This window comes from Oncorhynchus kisutch, linkage group LG17 (assembly GCF_002021735.2).
Source record: "Oncorhynchus kisutch isolate 150728-3 linkage group LG17, Okis_V2, whole genome shotgun sequence".
Classification (NCBI taxonomy): domain Eukaryota; kingdom Metazoa; phylum Chordata; class Actinopteri; order Salmoniformes; family Salmonidae; genus Oncorhynchus; species Oncorhynchus kisutch.
This window is the reverse complement of record NC_034190.2, coordinates 52,415,768-52,438,310: the sequence shown is the minus strand read 5'-3', so window position 1 is coordinate 52,438,310 and position 22,543 is coordinate 52,415,768. Positions and strand designations below refer to the sequence as shown.

Below are 22,543 nucleotides of genomic sequence, written 5' to 3'. Positions count from 1 at the left end.
TGTTTGCTGCTGTTCGTTGTCTGTCCTATAGGAGGCGTACTCAGTGGCCAGGCAGTTCAACCTGATACCCCCTATATGTGAACAGGCTGAGTACCACATGTTCCAGAGGGAAAAGGTGGAGGTGCAGCTTCCTGAGCTCTTCCACAAAATAGGTAAGTTACACAGCAACCATCTGCCTCCCTTCGGTTTGACCCATAAAGGTGGATAGAGGATGCACTTACTACAACGATAAAAGATGTGTGCCCTCTTTCCATCTCTATTGTTCCAGCGTTTAATAAGGGTAGATCCTGAAAGAGCTGAGGTCTGCCATTTGTGCCACAAACATACTCCATGTGCTGCTATTCATGTTTGGTAATGTGGCTAATGCTAGCCAAAAGTTGTGATAATTGTAATGTAGCTAATATACACTATTTGTATTTTGAATGAATCACTCTTAGGAGATGCTCTCAGTCCAAGTAGCTTGTCAAGGCACATAAAGACCAAGGCATGGAAGTCATAATGGCGGTAAAGCTGGGTATTCATTAGGCACCAAATGGAAGAAAATGGACTGAAACATAAACGGCCTACCTGAACTTGTCCAATAAGAAACACTTGTTTTCGGTTTCCGTTGCAAAACGTTTTGCTACGGTGTGCACTAATGAATATGATCCCGATGTCTCTGTGCAGGTGTGGGTGCCATGACGTGGTCTCCGCTGGCGTGTGGGATCATCTCAGGGAAGTACGATAGTGGGGTACCCCCGTACTCACGGGCCTCACTAAAGGTAACCTTTGATCCTTGACGAGTGACTGATGCCTTATTCTCTCCAGTCCACATCTGTCACACCCCTTTGCTTGTGGTTGTAGTTGGTGTGGTTTTCTAGTCCTGCCACCTTCCTTTCTGCTAACAACAGTTTATCCTGATAGTACATTGTTGTAGGACGTTCCTCTGAACTAATCCGTGTCAATTGAGGATTGGAGACTTTGAGTGTCAGGAAAGCCATTCGGTGTATATGGGTCAGCCAGCTTCAGTTGAACATTCCTTGGAGATTCTACACACCTACGCTCAAATGCACTCACACACGCACACACGCACACACACACACAGTGCTCTTTCTACAGTATGTGTGATGTACCATGCTGTCTATAGCTCTCCTGCTATTGTTCAGTGATATCTTTGGCTTAATAATCCTCCAATGAAGGGATCTATGCCACTGATTTCCTATGTCATACACTTCACTGGTGGAAACAGGCTATTTAAGTCCACTCAAGCACACAAATGTGGAAGCACAGAACCAAGGTCTAAGACAGAGGGTACAGGTAGCTGTGTGTGTGCGATAACCAGAGGCAGTCAGTTACAGTCTCTGTGTAGTTCACTCACATTGCAGACATCTACTCTGCCACTGGTGAGAGATCCACACACACTGGATGTGTTGTGTGTGATAAATGTATAACTTTCAGCCATTCACAGAAAGGCATCTCTGCACCCCAGAGGTTTCTGGATACAGTAGTCCTGAGCGAGAGTGTGTGTGTGTGTGTGTGTGTGTGTGTGTGTGTACGCATGCATGCGTGTGTGTACTGTGCTGTGACAGGGCTACCAGTGGATGAAGGACAAGATCCTGAGTGAGGAGGGGCGCCGTCAGCAGGCGAAGCTGAAAGAGCTGCAGGCCATTGCCGAGCGACTGGGCTGCACCCTGCCCCAGCTCGCCATCGGTAACACACACCTGCCGCTCTCTCTTTTTCTCTCTGTCTGTCTGTCTGCCTGTCCTGTCCAGCCATCCGTCTGTCTGTGTCTTTTGAGCTCCAACGTGTTAGTCAGTCATTAAAGCAGTCTGTCCGTCAGTCAGTCTGACTTATGCAATCTATCTAATAGTGTTCAACAATGTCAAATTACCAGAGTTAGCAAATGAGCTAACTGTCGTCCATAGTCTGTCTGTCTAGTAGGACCTCAAGTGGGAGGTTGGTCAAGTCCCTGGTAGTCAAATCTTTGATGAGTTGGTTCAGCTTAACGTCATAGTGTCTGAGAATGAGTCTTTGTGGTCACCTGAAGTCACTTAGTTGCACTGGACGTGTGTGTGTTTCTTCAGTCCTTCACTGTGCTTTGTGCTTCCACACACACATTGTTCATTTTCCTGTGTGGTTGTTCCCTCCCACAGCATGGTGCCTGAGGAATGAAGGGGTGAGCTCTGTGCTACTGGGGGCCTCCAGCACAGACCAACTGATGGAGAATCTAGCAGCAATACAGGTCAGAAGTGAATACTCCACACACACACAAGTACTCACATTCACATATAGTGTACTTATGCATGCTTGCTCACATACCACATACACATGATCTCTCTCTCTTTCACACACACACACACACACACACACACACACACACACACACACACACACACACACACACACACACACACACACACACACACACACACACACACACACAATGGGTGTGAACCCAGGTGGGCAAGAACTCACATTCACACATACTTATGGATACTTACTCACATACCACATAAACTTGCTCTCCCTCTCTCTCCACACACTGAGAAATACCTTCTAAACGAGCATTGCCTCTAAGTGGTAAATACAGTACCTTCGGAAAAAATTCAGACCCCTTCAAATGTTCCACATTTTGTTACATTACAGTCTTACACACACAATACCCCGTAATGACGAAGAGAAACCCGTTTTTAGAAACTGAAATACCTAATTTACACAAGTATTCATCCCCTTTGCTATGAGACTTGAAATTGAGCTCAGGTACATCCTGTTTCCATTGATCATCCTTGAGATGTTTCTACAACTTTATTGGAGTCCACCTGTTGTAAATGGAACTGACTGGACATGATTTGGAAAGGCACACACCTGTCTACATAAAGTCCCACAGTTGACAGTGCATGTCAGAGCAAAAACCAAGCCATGAGGTCGAAGGGATTGTCCGTAGAGCTCTGAGACAGGGTTATGTCAAGGCACAGATCTGGGAAAGGGTACCAAAACATTTCTGCAGCATTGAAGGTCCCCAAGAACACATTCATCATTCTTAATTGGAAAATGTTTAAGATTAATCCTGGAGCTGGCCGCCCGGCCAAACTGAGCAATCGGGGGAGAAGGGCCTTTGTCAGGGAGGTGACCAAGAACCTGATGGTCACTCCTACAGAGCTCTAGAGTTCCTCTGTGGAGATGGGAAAACCTTCCAGAAGGACAACTATCTCTACAGCACTCCACCAATCAGGCCTTTATGGTAGAGTGGCCAGACAGAAGCCACATCTCAGTAAAAGGCACATAACAGCCCGCTTAGAGTTTGCCAAAAGGCACCTAAAGTCTCTCAGACTATGAGAAACAAGATTCTCTGGCCTGAATGCCAAGCGTCACGCTGGGAGGAAGCCTGGAACCATCCCTACGGTGAAGCATGGTGGTGCCAGGATCATGCTGTGGGGATGTTTTTCAGCTGCAGGGACTAGAAGACTAGTCAGGATCGAGGCAAAGATGAACTGAGCAATGTACAGAGAGAGCCTTGATGAAAACCTGCTCCAGAGCACTCAGGACCTCAGACTGCGGCGAAGGTTCACCTTCCAACAGGACAAGAACCCTAAGCACACAGCCAAGACAATGCAGGAGTGGCTTCCGGGCAAGTCTCTGAATGTCCTTGAGTGGCCCAGCCAGAGCCCGGACTTGAGCCCAATCTAACATCTCTGGAGAGGTCTGAAAATAGCTGTGTAGCACCTCTCCCTATCCAACCTGACAGAGCTAGATAGGATCTGCAGAGTTGAATGGAAAAACAGCAAAAACAGGTCTTCCAAGTTTGTAGAGTGATACCAAAGAAGTCTCGAAAGGTGCTTCAACAAAGTATTGAGTAAAGGGTCTGAACACTTCTATTTTATATTTTTATTAATAATTAGCACGGAAAAAAATAAGCTGTTTTTGCTTTGCCGTTATAGGTTATTGTGTGAAGATTGATGAGGCACAACGTAACAGAATGTGGAAAAAGTCAAAGGGTCTGAAAACTTTCCAAAGACACTGTACATCTGCGACATCTGCTTAATTTCCAGAACATTTTGTTTTTGTTTTTTACATTGTGGCTCAATTAAATGCTTTACATTATTGGGAAATATTTCCCTTTGGGGTAATAAACTGTTTGCTTGTGGTAGAGTGGCCAGAGAGAAGCCACTTCTTAGTAAAAGGCACACGACAGCCCGCTTCTGGATATCAGGACAGCGATCACTCACCTCGGATTAGACAAAGATTTCTTCAACAACAACAACAACAACAACAACAAGCAGGACTCACACGATATTCTCCAAACACCTCACAGGGCAGATATGCCAGTTATTTGCAAAAGGAAGCGACACAAGAGGACGAAGAGCTGGATGTCTCGTCCGGACCCGCAGAAGGCAACTAGGAAAGCTGCCGTTACCGTCAATATTACTCGCCAATGTGCAATCATTGGACAATAAACTAGATGAGTTACGATCACGAATATCCTACCAACGGGACATCAAAAACTGTAATATCCTATGCTTCACGGAATCGCGGCTGAATGACGACATGGATATTCAGCTAGCGGGATACACGCTGCACCGGCAGGATAGAACAGTAAGACGAGGGGGAGGGGCGGTCTGTGAATATTTGTAAACAACAGCTGGTGCACGAAATCTAAGGAAGTCTCTAGATTTTGCTCGCCTGAGGTAGAGTATATTGTGATAAATTGCATGCCACACTACTTGCCTAGAGAGTTCTCATCTATACTTTTCTGTGCTGTTTATTTACCACCACAGATGGATGCTGGCACTAAGACCGCACTCAGTCAGCTGTATAAGGAAATAAGCAAACAGGAAACCACTCACCCAGAGGCGGCGCTCCTAGTGGCCGGAGACTTTAATGCAGGGAAACTTAAATCAGTTCTACCAAATCTCTATCAACATGTTAAATGTGCAACCAGAGGGCAAAAAATTCTAGATCACCTGTACTCCACACACAGAGACGCGTATAATGCTCTCCCTCGCCCTCCATTTGGTAAATCAGACAACAACTCTATCCTCTTGATTCCTGCTTACAAGCAAAAATGAAAGCAGGAAGCACCAGTGACTCGGTCTATACAAGAAAATGGTCAGATGAAGCAGATGCTAAACTACAGGACTGCTTTGCTATCACAGACTGGAACATGTTCCGGAATTCTTCCGATGACATTGAGGAAAACACCACATCAGTCACTGGCTTTATCAATAAGTGCATTGAGGACGTCATCCCCACAGTGACTGCACGTAATACCCCAACCAGAAGCCATGGATTGCAGGCAACATTCGCACTGAGCTAGTGTAGAGCTGCCGCTTTCAAGGTGTGGGACTCTAACCTGGAAGCTTACAAGAAATCCCACTATGCCCTGCGACGAACCATCAAACAGGCAAAGCGTCAATACAGGGCTAAGATTGAATCATACTACACCGGCTCCGACACTCGTCGGATGTGGCAGGGTTTGCAAACTATAACAGACTACAAAGGGAAGCACAGCCGCGAGCTGGCCAGTGACACGAGCCTACCAGACAAGCTAAATCACTTCTATGCTCGCTTCGAGGCAAGCAACACTGAGGCATGCATGAGAGCATCAGCTGTTCCGGACGACTGTGTGATCACGCTCACCGTAGCCGATGTGAGTAAGACCTTTAAACAGGTCAACATATACAAGGCTGGGCCTCCCGGGTGGCGAAGTGGTTAAGGGCCACCAGAGACTCTGGGTTCGCGCCCAGGCTCTGTCGCAACCGGCCGTGACCGGAAGGTCCGTGGGGCGACGCACAATTGGCCTAGTGTCGTCCGAGTTAGGGAGGGTTTGGCCGGTAGGGATATCCTTGTCTCATCGCGCACCAATGACTCCTGTGGCGGGCCGGGCGCAGTGCACGCTAACCAAGGTTGCCAGGTGCACGGTGTTTCCCCCGACACATTGGTGCGGCTGGCTTCCGGGTTGGATGCGTGCCATGTTAAGAAGCAGTGTGGCTTGGTTGGGTTGTGTATCGGAGGACGCATGACCTTCGACCTTCGTCTCTCCCGAGCCCGTACGGGAGTTGTAGTGATGAGATAAGATAGTAGCTACTAACAATTGGATACCACGAAATTGGGGAGAAAAAGGGGGTAAAAATTCAACAACAAAAAAACACACATAAAAAAAAACATACACAAGGCTGCGTGGTCAGACAGATTACCAGGACGTGTGCTCCGGGCATGTGCTGACCAACTGGCAGGTGTCTTCACTGACATTTTCAACATTTCCCTGATTGAGTCTGTAATACCAACATGCTTCAAGCAGACCACCATAGTCCCTGTGCCTAAGAACACAAGGGCAACCTGCCTAAATGATTACAGACCCGTAGCACTCACGTCCGTAGCCATGAAGTGCTTTGAAAGGCTGGTAATGGCTCACATCAACACCATTATCCCAGAAACCCTAGACCCACTCCAATTTGCATACCGCCCAATCAGATCCACAGATGATGCAATCTCTAATGCACTCCACACTGCCCTTTCCCACCTGGACAAAGGGAACACCTATGTGAGAATGCTGTTCATCGACTACAGCTCAGCGTTCAACACCATAGTACCCTCAAAGCTCATCACCAAGCTAAGGAACCTGGGACTAAACACCTCCCTCTGCAACTGGACCCTGGACTTCCTGACAGGTCGCCCCCAGCTGGTGAGGGTAGGTAGGAACACATCTGCCACGCTGATCCTTAACACTGGAGCTCCCCAGGGGTGCCTGCTCAGTCCCCTCCTGTACTCCCTGTTCACCCACGACTGCATGGCCAGGCACGACTCCAACACCATGAAGTTTGCTGACTACCTGTGTCGTCAGCAAACCTAATGATGGTATTGGGTCATGCCTGATCACTGACAATGACGAGACAGCCTATAGGGAGGAGGTCAGAGACCTGGCCGGGTGGTGCCAGAATAACAACCTATCCCTCAACGTAACCAAGACTAAGGAAATGATTGTGGACTACAGGAAAAGGAGCACCGAGCACGTCCCTATTCTCATCGACGGGGCTGTAGTGGAGCAGGTTGAGAGCTTCAAATTCCTTGGTGTCCACATCAACAACAAAATAGAATGATCCAAACACACCAAGACAGTCGTGAAGAGGGCACGACAAAGCCTATTCCCCCTCAGGAAACTAAAAAGATTTGGCATGGGTCCTGAGATCCTCAAAATGTTCTACAGCTGCAACATCGAGAGCATCCTGACCGGTTGCATCACTGCCTGGTACGGCAATTGCTCGGCCTCAGACCACAAGGCACTTCAGAGTGTAGTGCGTACGGCCCAGTACATAACTGGGGCAAAGCTGCCTGCCATCCAGGAACTCTACACCAGGCGGTGTCAGAGGAAGGCCCTAAAAATTGTCAAAGACCCTAGCCACCTCAGTCATAGACTGTTCTCTCTACTACCGCAGTTCAAGCGGTACCAGAGTTCCAAGTCTAGGACAAAAAGGCTTCTCAACAGTTTTTACCCCCAAGCCATAAGACTCCTGAACAGGTAACCAAATGGTTACCTGGACTATTTGCATTGTGTGCCTCCCCAAACCCTCTTTTACGCTGCTGCTACTCTCTGTTTATCTTATATGCATCGTCACTTTAACTATACATTCACGTACATACTACCTCAATTGGCCTGACCAACCAGTGCTCCCGCACATTGGCTAACCGGGCTATCTGCATTGTGTCCCACCACCCGCCAACCCCTCTTTTTACGCTTCTGCTACTCTCTGTTCATCATATATGCATAGTCACTTTAACAATACCTACATGTACATACTACCTCAATAAGCCTTACTAACAGGTGTCTGTATATAGCCTTACTACTGTTATTTTAAAATGTATTTTTACTGTTGTTTTATTTCTTTACTTACCTACCTACACACACACACACACACACACACACACACACACACACACATACCTTTTTCTCCGCACCATTGGTTAGAGCCTGTAAGTAAGCATTTCACTGTAAGGTCTACTACACCTGTTGTATTCGGCGCACGTGACAAATAAACTTTGATTTGTTTACTATTGTTGACATGGATTTGATGACATGTGTAGTGGCATTGAATTTAAATTCCAATGGGGACATTGTGTTCATTATGTCATTCTCCTTCTCTCACAGGTTCTTCCAAAGTTGTCGTCCTCCATCGTTCATGAGATGGATAGTATCCTAGGCAACAAGCCCTACAGTAAAAAGGACTACAGATCCTAGAGGCTGCCTGAGGAACATTGTTGGGCGGAGGTCAGCAGCTTCCTTCTTCCTCGTCTGCGACCAGCTTCAGTTGAACAAGACACCAGGCACCATGGGAAATATATAGCCATTGAACCACTTGGGAAAGTCAATCAGAGTATCTAAATATATATATCTTTCTCCCAACCCAAAGATTTTAGAGGAGACTTGGAGACATTTCCCATCCAAGGAATTGTATTCACCATTCACAGTCCTTAAAAGCACTTTGTTCATAAACTATTTATTCTATAACAGATTCTTGATTGAAAAGGTTCAGAATCCAGAACACCTTTGAAAAGGTTTTTGTCTTGTATAGGTCGCATACAATGAATTGATCCAGCACTCCATTAAAGATGCACTGTGCAAAATCACAAAAATTCAAATAGTTCGCTTAATTTCAGTATATGACAAAACAAGCAAGTATAGTGCAGAGAATCACTGTAACATCTAAACCGCTGTGAAATATGTTCTCCATAACCAACAATATTTTCAGCTGTTTGAAGCTAGTGTGCAAAACTGAAAGTAAGACACAAAACAAAACAAAACTTAAGAACAGGAGCACATAGAACAGATCTGCCGCTTCTTAGACTTGCTTTCAATGAGAATGACATATCTTTAACACACATTTCTATGTGAATTTGGTCAGGTCGCCCAAAACGTTACATATTGCAACTTTAAATAGCTAATACTGAACATTTGTTGAGATTACCAAAGCTGATACTATTCCATGCGTAGATAATAGAAATAGAATGATGAGTGGACATGATTCTGTATCTGATATAAAGGGCATGTGTCCCACTACTCTGATGATGAGTTGAAAAAGGACATTGAACACTTAAATAGTTAGTATGGTTAAACCACACCCATTCAACTAAGGCAACTTGGGCTGCCATCTTTTCAACTGGCAAAAAGTTGAGATCTTGCCTGTACCCACTCTTTCTTCAGTTTACAGACTGAACCATTATGAGTTATTTCTGAATTGCACCTAGTTACAAGACTGTACATCTGCCAGTCTGTGTGTTTTTTGTTGTTGTAAGCCTACCGAATGGCTGTCTATCCTATTCATTGTATTTCTTCACTTATACACCTTTACACACACTCCCTCCCTCTGCATCAGTGTGAAGAGGGCAGCCCTCCCAGCTGTGTACAGTAATGGCTTTTCAGAGAGCACTCAGTGAGAAAACCCCTTGCCTCAAAACTCTGTCACATCCTATTGTGACTGGATCAGGTTAAGTGTTTTTAACTTTTTACTCTCTGTATCGCAGAAGACAGAGTGCTCGATAAAACAGCTTCCTGTGTTATGAAGTTATGTAACACAAAACAGAACGAACTGGCACCACCAAAAACTACTTCTCCCTTCCCGAAAATATATATGTTTGCTTAAAGTGTAATGTTCCAGTTTCATAAATGCTTTCTGTGATCAGACAAAGTTATATTAGTGTGTGTGTGTGTGTGTGTGTGTGTGTGTGTGTGTGTGTGTGTGTGTGTGTGTGTGTGCGTGAGCTCACTTTACCTGGTCGTGGTCACTGCTGTAGTTGGACAAGAGACATGTTCACTCGTCTAAAGCCAAAGAGAACACCCCAACACACATATTACTGTACTGTATAATACTCAAGTCATCTAAGTGGTTTCTGCCAGTCAGAGTGACTGTGGTTAGTTTTGATTTCAGTCTCAACGTCGCTTGAGATTCATTTAGGAAGGCTTTCATGCAGCCCAGTCTCCTTTCCTCTGTCATTGAAGATGTGGGAACATGATATTTGGGAAACACAGTTGCAAACATAGTATTTTCTGTGTTTGCAATGTTGCATTTACTGCCTAATGATGTTGTGTCCCTATTCTAAACATTGTTCAAAAGCATTTGTGACCTAGACACACTGTGGTTGTATCTCATTCTAAATGAGATAGAAAGAGAGAAAAAGAGAGAGAGGGACATGTCAAAGTCAATGCTGCAAACCTCAGGAGTATCTTTGTTGGGTCTTTGGCGCCACCTTCAGGTCATAACATCAATGGCAGCATTGATGTTGATATTTCTTGTCTGAGAAAACACCCATCCTGTCTACAATTGGTATTAAAACCTGATCCATGCTTCACCTTAATATTTTGAGCTATATATTTTGATTTGATAACGTAATTTCAATTTGGCAAGATAACTTGCCATTATAACGACATGCTCTAACTATGGCAATGGATGGTCGATGGTATGATACCATTTAGTAACAAGACAGTGAAGTCTACAGTAAATACAATTTTGTAACACCTTACCCTCCAGTTTGCATAAGTATCTATACCCATTGGAGTTGTGACACTGAGATAGTTGGCCCACATCAACTCTGCTGTCCAACCAGTTACTGAAATAAATGACTGGGTCTGAAATGACTGGAACTTGAGCATTAGGTCTGATGATAGTTTAAGGTAGGCTGATGGATGTGCTTCCAGGATAACTTAGCCCGTAGTTCAGCACAACATAGGCCTGCAAAGATTTATGGGGTGTCCAGATTTGCAGGACACCAGACAAAAAAGTGACTGTTTATATATTGCATGGGCACCCACTATAACACTACTCTTTAGCTAATGTTGATACAAATACAGCATATTGTCTGAGTGTAAACCTTCAGCTTTTTAAAAGTTGTCTACCTATGTTTTACATGTAACATACCTATGTTTCGTATGCTTAAATTATGTATCTAAGGATTACAACTGGCCTCGCCTGTAAGGCTTTTGGGCTTTCACCAAAGCTCACGACTGAGCAACATATAGGAAACATCTTATTTTAAAGACAGGTTATATACTGTAACCGCTCAAATTGTACAGTTGCATATGTGTGTGAGTGGATGCATGTGTTCATGAGTTCGATCCTGTGTATGGGTGTATACCAGTAACCAACACTGCTCTCTTATGTTTCGTACTGTGTGCTCTGATGTTGACTTTGTTCATTTCTCTGAGCTTGTGGTCACCAGGCCTGGTTCTACCTTGTCCCAGTGAGCTACTGCACAAGGCATCTCTACATCAGACTGTCACTTAAAAACATTAAGTAAAGGAGTGTGTTGGGAGCTAGCCTGGGTGCCAGGAGAAAGAGATGGGCACCCAAGCTATGCGTGAGCCTCATCCAATGAAAAGTGATTATTTAGCCACGGATCACTCTCTTTGGGTGTGTTTTAAAGTAAATTTACATTATATAACATTTCTATCCTTTCCAGATTGATGGAATGCTGGTCAGACACAAGTAAATGGCAGCCCGAGCATCTAATTAAGGCACGCTATAAAGACACACACTATGTTGTAGATAAGAGCAAACATAATCAACTAAGTAGAGAACGCTACTGTGCATTTCATGTAAAGGGACTAATTCACAAGCTATTTTAATGGTCTTATTTTTTACACACACAAATACTGTGCAGCATAGGAATCTGTAATATAGTCAACTGCAAGGTATTTGTTCATTTGCAATGTCAAAATACATAATGGATTCACAGATTCTTTCTGTACTGTATATAATCTAAATTCTGTATATACTGTATGGCTGTTAGCTATCACTTTCTGCCTTTGTTTTATCTTCTGTTCATTTTGCAAGCATTGCTAACTGAATTGTGATTGAAGCAGACTTTAGGTGAATTGTGTTTACAGCTTGAGAACGTATAAATATTCAAATAAATGCTATAAATAAAAATAAACTTATTGACTCCATACATGACTTGACTGTGTGGAAATTTGTTCCCATTGAAGATGATCAAGTTTGTAAAGCAAAGACACTTAAAGCGGTTTGAATTGTTTATATTTAGTCGTAAACCTATCCAATCTGGAGAAAAAAGTGATGATGAAACAAGGGACAAAATTATCAGATTGTAAATTAGTTTGTTCATTTTTTATTTCAATTCATATCAAAATACAACACTAATGTTGTCTCTTGACCAAGGTGCCCTTGTAAATTACATTTTGATTATATAACATTTTGCTCTCAACACAACACAGGCTGCCAAGATTGATGGAGTGTCCAGATTTTCAGTACACCAGACAGAAAAGTGACTGTTTATATATTGCATGGGCACCCACTATGACACTTCTCTTTAGCTAAAGTTGATACAAATACAGCATATTGTCCAAATGTAAACATCCAGCTTTTTTTTATGTTGTATGGTTAAGAGTGTTTACATTAGTGAGTGGTTACATTGGCTAAATGAGATAATTTCATCTTTAAACACAAAGTATTCAAGACTCAAAAGTCTTCTCGGAAGGCCAAGATGGATAATGGTTATAAAGGTAATGAATCTGCCTTTAGAATATCGAGTATGGGACGCAATTTGGTCTTTGAATGTCAAAAAAGATACACATCAAATAACTAAATGCTAATTATATGCAAATGTTGGCTAATCACAAATAAGGCACGTGTAAAGCCAGCTAGCTCATTCATCGTCAATAATTTGTGTTAAAGGTTTTCAATTAGACTGGTCCTTTTTAAAGGGCTCGTCGGGGATCTGAACCCAGGACCTCTCGCACCCGGAGCAAGAATCGATCCTCTATACAAACGAGTCACTTTCTAGCTTATTTTTATGAATGAGAAGACTTTATTTATGTTTCTGACCTTCGTAATAGCAGGCTCATCTGAAATTTGCGGCAGACACCAATCACACACAGAGATAAAGGAGCCCATTTCAGCTGTTTCTCTTAAACCTAGCATTGGCTGTGTGTGTTTCAGTGAAGACATATTCTGAGAATTTTGTTTAAGATTTTCACTTAGACTGGTCTTTTTTAAAGGGCTCATCCAGGATTTGAACTCAGGACCTCTCACAACCAAAAGTAAGAATCATACCCCTAGACCAACAAGCCACTTTCCAGCATGTATAATGCATTACTGATTACTGAAGACAACAGGTAACAGCCAATCTGTCTCCACAGGAAACTTTATTTACGTTTCAGAACTTAGTAATAGCAGGCTCATCCTAGATTTGTAGCAGACACCAATCACACTCTAAGCGAGAATCATACACAGAGAAAAAGGAACCCATTTCAGGTGTTTCTCTTAAATAGTGCTTATTTCTAAATGTTGGCTGTGTGTATTTCAGTGAAGACATATTCTGAGAATTGTGCACACACACACACACATACCTTTTCGCACTATTGGTTGAGCCTGTAAGTAAGCATTTCACTGTAAGGTGAACCTGTTGTATTCGGCACACGTGCCAAATAAACCTTGATTTGAATCTCGCACGCGAAGCGAGAATCAAATCAAATCAAAGTTTATTTGTCACGCGCGACGAATACAACAGATTCACCTTACAGTGAAATGCTTACTTACAGGCTCAACCAATAGTGTGAAAAAGGTATGTGTGTGATGGTAAGTAAAGAAATAAAACAACCGTAAAAAGACATTTGAAAATAAGAGTAGCAAGGCTGTATACAGACACCGGTTAGTCAGGCTTATTGAGGTAGTATGTACATGTAGGTATGGTTAAAGTGACTATGCATATAAGATGAACAGAGAGTAGCAGTGGCGTAAAAAGAGGGGTTGGCGGGTGGTGGGACACAATGCAGATAGCCCGGTTAGCCAATGTGCGGGAGCACTGGTTGGTCAGGCCAATTGAGGTAGTATGTACATGAATGTATAGTTAAAGTGTGCGTATAAGATAAACAGAGAGTAGCAGCAGCGTAAAAGAGGGGTTGGGGGGAGGGGCACACAATAATCCGGGTAACCATTTGGTTACCTGTTCAGGAGTCTTATGGCTTGGGGGTAAAAACTGTTGAGTAGCCTTTTTGTCCTAGACTTGGCATTCCGGTGACCATTTTTAGGGCCTTCCTCTAACACCGCCTGGTGTAGAGGTCCTGGATGGCAGGCAGCTTTGCCCCAGTGATGTACTGGGCCGTACGCACTACACTCTGAAGTGCCTTGCGGTCTGAGGCCGAGCAATTGCTGTACCAGGCAGTGATGCAACCGGTCAGAATGCTCTCGATGTTGCAGCTGTAGAACCTTTAGAGGATCTCAGGACCCATGCCAAATCTTTTTAGTTTCCTGAGGGGGAATAGGCTTTGTAGTGCCCTCTCCACGGCTGTCTTGGTGTGTTTGGACCATTCTAGTTTGTTGTTGATGTGGACACCAAGGAATTTGAAGCTCTCAAACTACTCCACTACAGCCCCGTCGATGAGAATGGGGACGTGCTCGGTGCTCCTTTTCCTGTAGTCCACAATCATCTCCTTAGTCTTGATTACGTTGAGGGATAGGTTGTATTCTGGAAACACCAGGTCTCTGACCTCCTCCCCATAGGCTGTCTCGTTGGTGATCAGACGTACCACTTTTGTGGTAGTCTGCAAACGTAATGATGTGTTGGAGTCGTGCCTGGCCATGCAGTCATTGGTGAACAGGGAGTACAGGAGGGGACTGAGCACACACCCCTGGGGAGCTCCAGTGTTGAGGATCAATGTGGCAGATGTGTTGCTACCTACCCTCACCAGCTGGGGGCGACCTGTCAGGAAGTCCAGGATCCAGTTGCAGAGGGATGTGTTTAGTCCCAGGTTCCTTAGCTTGGTGATGAGCTTTGAGGGTACTATGGTGTTGAACGCTGAGCTGTAGTCGATGAACAGCATTCTCACATAGGTGTTCCCTTTGTCCAGGTGGGAAAGGGCAGTGTGGAGTGCATTAGAGATTGCATCATCTGTGGATCTGATTGGGCGGTATGCAAATTGGAGTGGGTCTAGGGTTTCTGGGATAATGGTGTTGATGTGAGCCATTACCAGCCTTTCAAAGCACTTCATGGCTACGGACGTGAGTTCCACGGGTCTGTAGTCATTTAGGCAGGTTGCCTTTGTGTTCTTAGGCACAGGGACTATGGTGGTCTGCTTGAAGCATGTTGGTATTACAGACTCAATCAGGGAAATGTTGAAAATGTCAGTGAAGACACCTGCCAGTTGGTCAGCACATGCCCGGAGCACACGTCCTGGTAATCCTTCTGGCCCCGCAGCCTTGTGTATGTTGACCTGTTTAAAGGTCTTACTCACGTCGGCTACAGAGAGCGTGATCACACAGTCGTCCTGGACAGCTGATGCTCTCATGCATGCCTCAGTGTTGCTTGCCTCAAAGCGAGCATAGAAGTTGTTTAGCTCGTCTGGTAGGCTCGTGTCACTCGGCAGCTCGCGGCTGTGCTTCCCTTTGTAGTCTGTAATAGTTTGCAAGCCATGCCACATCCGACGAGCGTCGGAGCCGGTGTAGTATGATTCAATCTTAGCCCTGTATTGACGCTTTGCATGTTTTATGGTTCGTCGCAGGGCATAGCGGGATTTCTTGTAAGCTTCCGGGTTAGAGTCCCACACCTTGAAAGCGGCAGCTCTACCCTTTAGCTCAGTGCGAATGTTGCCTGTAATCCATGGCTTCTGGTTGGGGTGTGTACGTACAGTCAATGTGGGGATGACGTCCCCAATGCACGTATTGATAAAGCCAGTGACTGATGTGGTGTATTCCTCAATGTCAACGGAAGAATCCCGGAACATGTTCCAGTCTGTGATAGCAAAACAGTCCTGTAGTTTAGCATCTGCTTCATCTGACCATTTTTTTATAGACCGAGTCACTGGTGCTTCCTGCTTTAATTTTTGCTTGTAAGCAGGAATCAGGAGGATAGAGTTGTGGTCGGATTTACCAAATGGAGGGTGAGGGAGAGCTTTGTACGCGTCTCTGTGTGTGGAGTACAGGTGATCTATAATTTTTTTCCCTCTGGTTGCACATTTAACATGTTGATAGAGATTTGGTAGAACTGATTTAAGTTTCCCTGCATTAAAGTCTCCGGCCACTAGGAGCGCCGCCTCTGGGTGAGTGGTTTCCTGTTTGCTTATTTCCTTATACAGCTGACTGAGTGCGGTCTTAGTGCCAGCATCCATCTGTGGTGGTAAATAAACAGCACAGAAAAGTATAGATGAGAACTCTCTAGGCAAGTAGTGTGGCATGCAATTTATCACAATATACTCTACCTCAGGCGAGCAAAATCTAGAGACTTCCTTAGATTTCGTGCACCAGCTGTTGTTTACAAATATGCACAGACCGCCTACCTCTGTTCTATCCTGCCGGTGCAGCGTATATCCCGCTATCCATGTCATCATTCAGCCATGATTCCGTGAAACATAGGATATTACAGTTTTTGATGTCCCGTTGGTAGGATATTCGTGATCGTACCTCGTCTAGTTTATTGTCCAATGATTGCACTCTGGCGAGTAATATTGACGGTAATGGCAGCTTTCCCACTCGCCTTCTGCCGGCCAGGACGAGGCATCCGGCTCTTCGTCCTCTGCGTCGCTTCCTTTTGCGAATAACTGGGATATCTGCCATGTGGGGTGTTTGGAGAATATTGTGTGAGTCCTGCTTGTTGTTGTTGTTGTTGTTGAAAAAATCTTTGTCTAAACCAAGGTGAGTGATCGCTGTCCTGATATCCAGAAGCTCTTTCTGCCGTAAGATACGGTTGAAGAAACATAATGTACAAAATAATTTACAAATATCGCGGAAAAAAACACATAACAGCACAATTGGTTAGGAGACCGTAAAACGGCAGCCACCTCCTCCGGCGCCATCTTCCAGGGAATCACACCGCTAGACCAACGAGCCACTTTCTAGCGTACATAAGATGAAGACATTATTTAAGTTCCTGACCTTTGTAAAAGTTACTTCATCCAAGATTAATCTCAGACACCAAGCACAATCTAAGCAAAAATCATACAGAGATAAAGGAGCCCATTTCAGCTGATTCTCTTAAATCCAGCATTGGCTATGTTTCAGTGAAGACACATTCAGAGAATGGTGGTGAAGGTTTTCACTTAGACTTTACCTTTTTAAAGGGGTCGCCTGGGATTTGAACCTGGAACCACTCACACCAGAAGCGAGAATCATACCCCTAGACCAACGAGCCACTTTCAAGTGTATAAAAGGCATTACTGATAAAAGACGACATGTAACAGCCCATCTGTCTTCACAGGAAAGTTTTTTTTATGGATGATGAAGACTTTATTTACAATCACACTCTAAGAGAGAATCATACACAGAGAAAGACCAACACAGTTCAGCTGTTTCTCTTAAATACCGCTTAAATCTAGCATTGGCTGTTTCAGTGAAGACAAATTCTGAGAATTGTGTATAAGGTTTTCACTTAGACTGGTCCTTTTTAAAGAGCTCGGTTGCGGATTTGAATCCGGGATCACTCGCACCCAAAGCGAGAATACGCCTAGACCAACGAGCCACTTTATAGCGTACAAAAGGCATTACTGATACAGATGACAGGAAACAGCCAATCTGTCTCTTCAGGAAACTTCTTACGTTTCTGACCTTTGTAATATTGGGTTCATCCAAGATTTGTAGCAAACACCAATCGCACTCTAAGCGAGAATCATACACAGAGGGGGGGGGGGGGGGGGGGGGGGTGGACTAATAGTTGAAAGTGTGCAAATCAGTTGAGGCGACCAGATAGCGCGGTAAACGGATCCAACTTCCAAGAAGATATCAGCAGTTCAGTCCTAGGACATCACGGATAAGAAAGAAAAAAAAAACAATAAACTGCATCTTATCCCAGAGAAAGACCATTGTGAATAAATGCGTTTCCGTTCTTTGAGAAAAGTGAACACGTCTGCCGGTATGTCGAAGAGATGGCTTCGGCCATTGTACTGAACTTTCATCCGTGCAGGATGAATGAGGTAGCCGGCGATGTTCTTCTCCTTCAGTGCTTTGGCGGCAGGTCTGGACGGCTGACCCTCTTGCCATCGCTGTTGATGTCCCGTTTGGCTCTTGCGAGTTGCAGTATCTTCTCCCTGTCCTGGAAACGGAGGAACCTGATCAGGACAGCCCGTGGGGGCTCATCTGGCCGCGATTTCGGCGCTGATGTTCTGTGGGCGCGTTCGATTTCCAGCGGCTTGGTGAAGTTGATTATGCCTAGGACATCAGGGATCCATTGAGTGAAGAAACGGACCCGGGTCACGCCCCTCGCTGTCTTCTCTCAATCCCACCACACGCTATGTCTGCTCTGGTTCTCCATCTGGTCTACCTTGTTTTTGAGATAGGCATTGTCCTTCTGCAGCTGTATCAGAACCTGTTCATGTTGAGTGACGGTATCTTCAACTGTGCTAATGCGCAACTCAGCCTCAGTTGTTCTCAAAAGGAGATCATTCAGGGAGGATTTCAGGTCGTCAATGGAAGAATGGAGTTCAGCCAATTTCTTGTAAATTTTCAGATAAAGACCTTTGCTACCATCTTGGATTTCCCGGAGGAGAGTAGCAAGTATGCCGGCAGGCTTGTAAGAGGCTGCTGAGAGCAACAGTCTGGAACTGTCATCTGAGTTATGAGGGCTAATGGTAATCTTGCTAGCTGTGGCGTTATCGTTATCTTGGGATTCAACTAAGTTTTGGTCATCCTTCTTGTCTCTCGGTCAGAGGTCCATGGCTCTTTGGGAAGGTAAGTACTTGACAGTTTATCAGCCGATGTTAGAATATTGTTTCAACGTTGTTATTTAGGTAATAATAGGATAACTTTGAAGAGCTCGGTTTGTCAACTTCTGCTCAGCTTCGCGGCATCACGTGCTCGCCAACGGTAGTTGTAACCAATATTTTCAGAGAAACAGATCAAATGGGTTCCTTTATCGCTGTGTATGATTCTCGCTTAGAGTGCGATTGGTCTCATGTTCAAATCTCGAATGAGCCTGCTTTTACAAAGGTGAGAAATGTAAATAAAGTCTTCATCATACATACAGTGGGGCAAAAAAGTATTTAGTCAGCCACCAATTGTGCAAGTTCTCCCACTTAAAAAGATGAGAGAGGCCTGTAATTTCCATCATAGGTACACTTCAACTATGACAGACAAAATGAGAAACACATGGGCTGTTAACGGTCGTCTTTCATCAGTAATGTTCTATACGACATAAAGTGGCTCGTTGGTCTTGCGGTATGATTCACGCTTTGGTGCGAGAGGTCCTTGCTTCAAATCCCGGACGAGCCCTTTATATAGCTTTAACCCATATTTTCAGAGAAAAAGATTAAATGGAACCCCCTTGTGGAATATACAGGCATTACTGGTGAAAGACGAAGGTTAACAGACAATGCTTTTCCATAGAAATCATATAACTTCTTAGGTATGATGCAGACTTTGATTACATTTTTCACATTCTTAATAGCTGGCTCGTCCGGGATTTGAGCCTCTCACAACCTAAGCAATAATCATACCCAGAGAAACACTGCTCTAATGAGCCACTTTCTAAAATATACAAGGCATTACTAGTAAAAGACGACGGCTAACCGCCAATGCATTTCCATAGAAAACATACCATTTTGGAATTTGATAGAGGCGCGCATGCATGTACCGATAGGAGGCATGGGGAGTGAGTAACTCCGGCAAAACTGTGGTTACATGTAGAAGCCAGTGAAAAATGTTAAATTAAGCCTCTAAAATCGTTAGATCAATTTATCCCCAAATAACTGAGAGATAATGAGTGGCCAGTTATCAGTGCATTCGGAAAGTATTCAGGCCCCTTGACTTTTTCCATATTTTGTTACTTTAAAGTCGTATTCTAAACTTGATTAAGTCGTCCCCCCCTCATCAATCTACACAAAATACCCAATAAAGACAAAGAAAAACAGGTTTAACATTTGTTTTTATATCACATTTACAGTTGAAGTCGGAAGTTTACATACACTTAGGTTGGAGTCATTAAACCTAGTTTTTCAACCACTCCACAAATTTCTTGTTAACAAACTAGAGTTTTGGCTAGTCGGTTAGGACATCCACTTTGTGCATGACACAAGTAATTTTTCCCAACAATTGTTTACAGACGGATTATTTCACTTATAATTAACTGTATCACAATTCCAGTGGGTCACAAGTTTACATGCACTAAGTTGTGCCTTTAAAACAGCTTTGGAAAATTCCAGAAAATTATGTCATGGCTTTAGAAGCTTCTGATAGGCTAATTGACATTATTTGAGTCAACTGAAGGTGTACCTGTGGATGCATTTCAATGCCTACCTTCAAACTCAGTACCTCTTTGCTTGACATCATGGGACAATTAAAAGAAATTAGCAAAGACCTCAGAAAAAAAATTGTAGACCTCCACAAGACTGGTTCATCCATGGGAGCAATTTCCAAACGCCTGAAGGTACCACGTTCATCTGTACAAACAATAGTAACCAAGTATAAACACCATGGGACCATGCAGCCGTCATACCGCTCAGGAAGGAGACGCGTTCTCTCCTAGAGATGAATGTACTTTGGTGGAAAAGTGCAAATCAAATCTGGTCAAGAACTACAGGAAACGTATGATCTCTGTAATTGCAAACAAAGTTCTGCTTTTCTGATGTATCAAATACTTATGTCATGCAATAAAATGCAAATTAATTACTTAAAAATCATACAATGTGATTTTCTGGATTTTTGTTTTAGATTCCGTCTCTCACAGTTGAAGTGTACCTATGATAAAAATTACAGATCTCTACATGCTTTGTAAGTAGAAAAACCTGCAAAATCGGCAGTGTATCAAATACTTGTTCTCCCCACTGTAGCCCTTATTGTATGGAACTTCCATCTCATATTGCTCAAATAAACAGAAAACCTGGTTTCAAAAAACAGCTAAAGCAACACCTCACGGCACAAAGCCTCTCCCCTATTTGACCTAGACAGTTTGTGTGTATGCATTGATATGTAGGCTATGTGTGCCTTTAAAAAAAAATGTATGTAGTTCTGTCCTTGAGCTGTTCTTGTCTATTGATGTTCTGTATTATGTCATTCTGTAATGTTTTGTGTGGACCCCATGAAGAGTAGCTGCTGCTTTTCCAAATAAAATCCCCAAATACCTAACCGTTGTTGGGCACTGTTTGTCACCGTTATAGGGCAATTCATGTATTGTTTAGTGTTGTGGCTTTGCTGGCATGCATCCCACTTATTTTTTTGCCCCACCAAGATTTACATGCTAAATTTGCAACTGAATAAGAACTATGTATTTACTATGAAATATGTTCACTTCTTTATACAGTAGTATCTGGTAAAATCTTCATACACAAATATTTGAAATCTGTGCCTAAATGCAATATTTTCCTACTTCAACATTTCTAAAAATATCTAGAATGAGTAAATGACACTTACAGTAAAAACAAATCTAATGTAATGCTTTTACATGGAAATCTAATGTAATGCTTTTACATGGAAATCTAATGTAATGCTTTTACATGGAAATCTAATGTAATGCTTTTACATGGAAATCTAATGTAATGCTTTTACATGGAAATGAAATGTAATGCTTTTACATGGAAATCTAATGTAATGCTTTTACATGGAAATCTAATGTAATGCTTTTACATGGAAATGAAATGTAAAACTTGTGTGTAGTGAGGTTTATTTTGTTTAATGTTCATAGATTGAATTTGTTGTTTTTCATTGTATTGTCCACTGATAAATACTCCTAGTCACACCCCTGTACATGGATGGAAACTCTGACAGATACACACCTCTGCTGGTAAAATGTACATGTCATTTTGAGCGAATATTAGATAATTCACTTGAAAATCGATATACAAGTGGATGAAAATCTAGCTATTGCCTTCATATAGTGGAAGAAAATATAGGCCTATGGTTCTGGAAAAAATTAATCTGACACTTTCTCTCTGTTAGTATGTGTAATCTAGTGCAAGCTTGTTGAAAGTATAATATTTTCTGGGGTCAATTATGCATTAGTCAGTCATAATGACTGTTTAGTGTATATATCAAGAAAGAAATAAACAAGTCAAATACTGCGTTTGTTTATTGTACAAATACGCATATTGCTAGCATTTCAGTCCAGCAAGTTTTTTTCAAGGGGTAAATGTTTAAACAGGCTTTAACACTATCATACAAAAACAAAGAAAACAAATAATCATATCAATTGAAATAATACGGACACCAAATCCAGGACAACATATTTTGATCCTTGTTTAAAAAGGCCTGGTCCAGTTTTTTTTTTAAATCCAAAAACAATCCTGATTTTCATATAATCATTCTACAACCTCAGATGAAATTAACATTACCAAAGTGTTAGAAATATGGTCAATGTTGTTGGGGGGTGGGGGGGAAATGTACCATAGAAATGCAGGAGTTCAGCACATTGCAACAGATATTGCACTCTGAAGGGAGACTCAAAAGGCAGGAAAATAGAACACTTGAGAGAAAAACCAAAGCAATTACATTTATCATAAAATATGCTTTCTCCCACATAGGATTAATGCAGATGGGCATCTTGATTATGTTTTCTGGTTCATTAAAATATTCATTCAGTTTGGGCATTATTATCCATGACACCATCTACACATGGTATATGAATAAGATTTCAAATCCAA

General features: G+C 43.1%; 1 protein-coding gene across 5 annotated transcripts in view; it reads left to right on the top strand.

Moving 5' to 3' along the window:
• Positions 1 to 11,916, top strand: part of LOC109907885 (voltage-gated potassium channel subunit beta-2) — a 126,320-nt gene extending 114,404 nt beyond the window's left edge. For all 5 annotated transcript variants that reach the window (XM_031794048.1, XM_031794046.1, XM_031794047.1 and 2 more), the window contains 5 exons: positions 32 to 152; positions 667 to 761; positions 1,569 to 1,689; positions 2,133 to 2,221; positions 8,123 to 11,916. In XM_031794048.1, coding sequence (XP_031649908.1) covers positions 32 to 152; positions 667 to 761; positions 1,569 to 1,689; positions 2,133 to 2,221; positions 8,123 to 8,212 — 516 coding nt within the window. In that variant the 3' untranslated portion in view covers positions 8,213 to 11,916. The remainder of the gene's footprint in view (positions 1 to 31; positions 153 to 666; positions 762 to 1,568; positions 1,690 to 2,132; positions 2,222 to 8,122) is intronic.
• Positions 11,917 to 22,543: the final 10,627 nt, after the last annotated feature.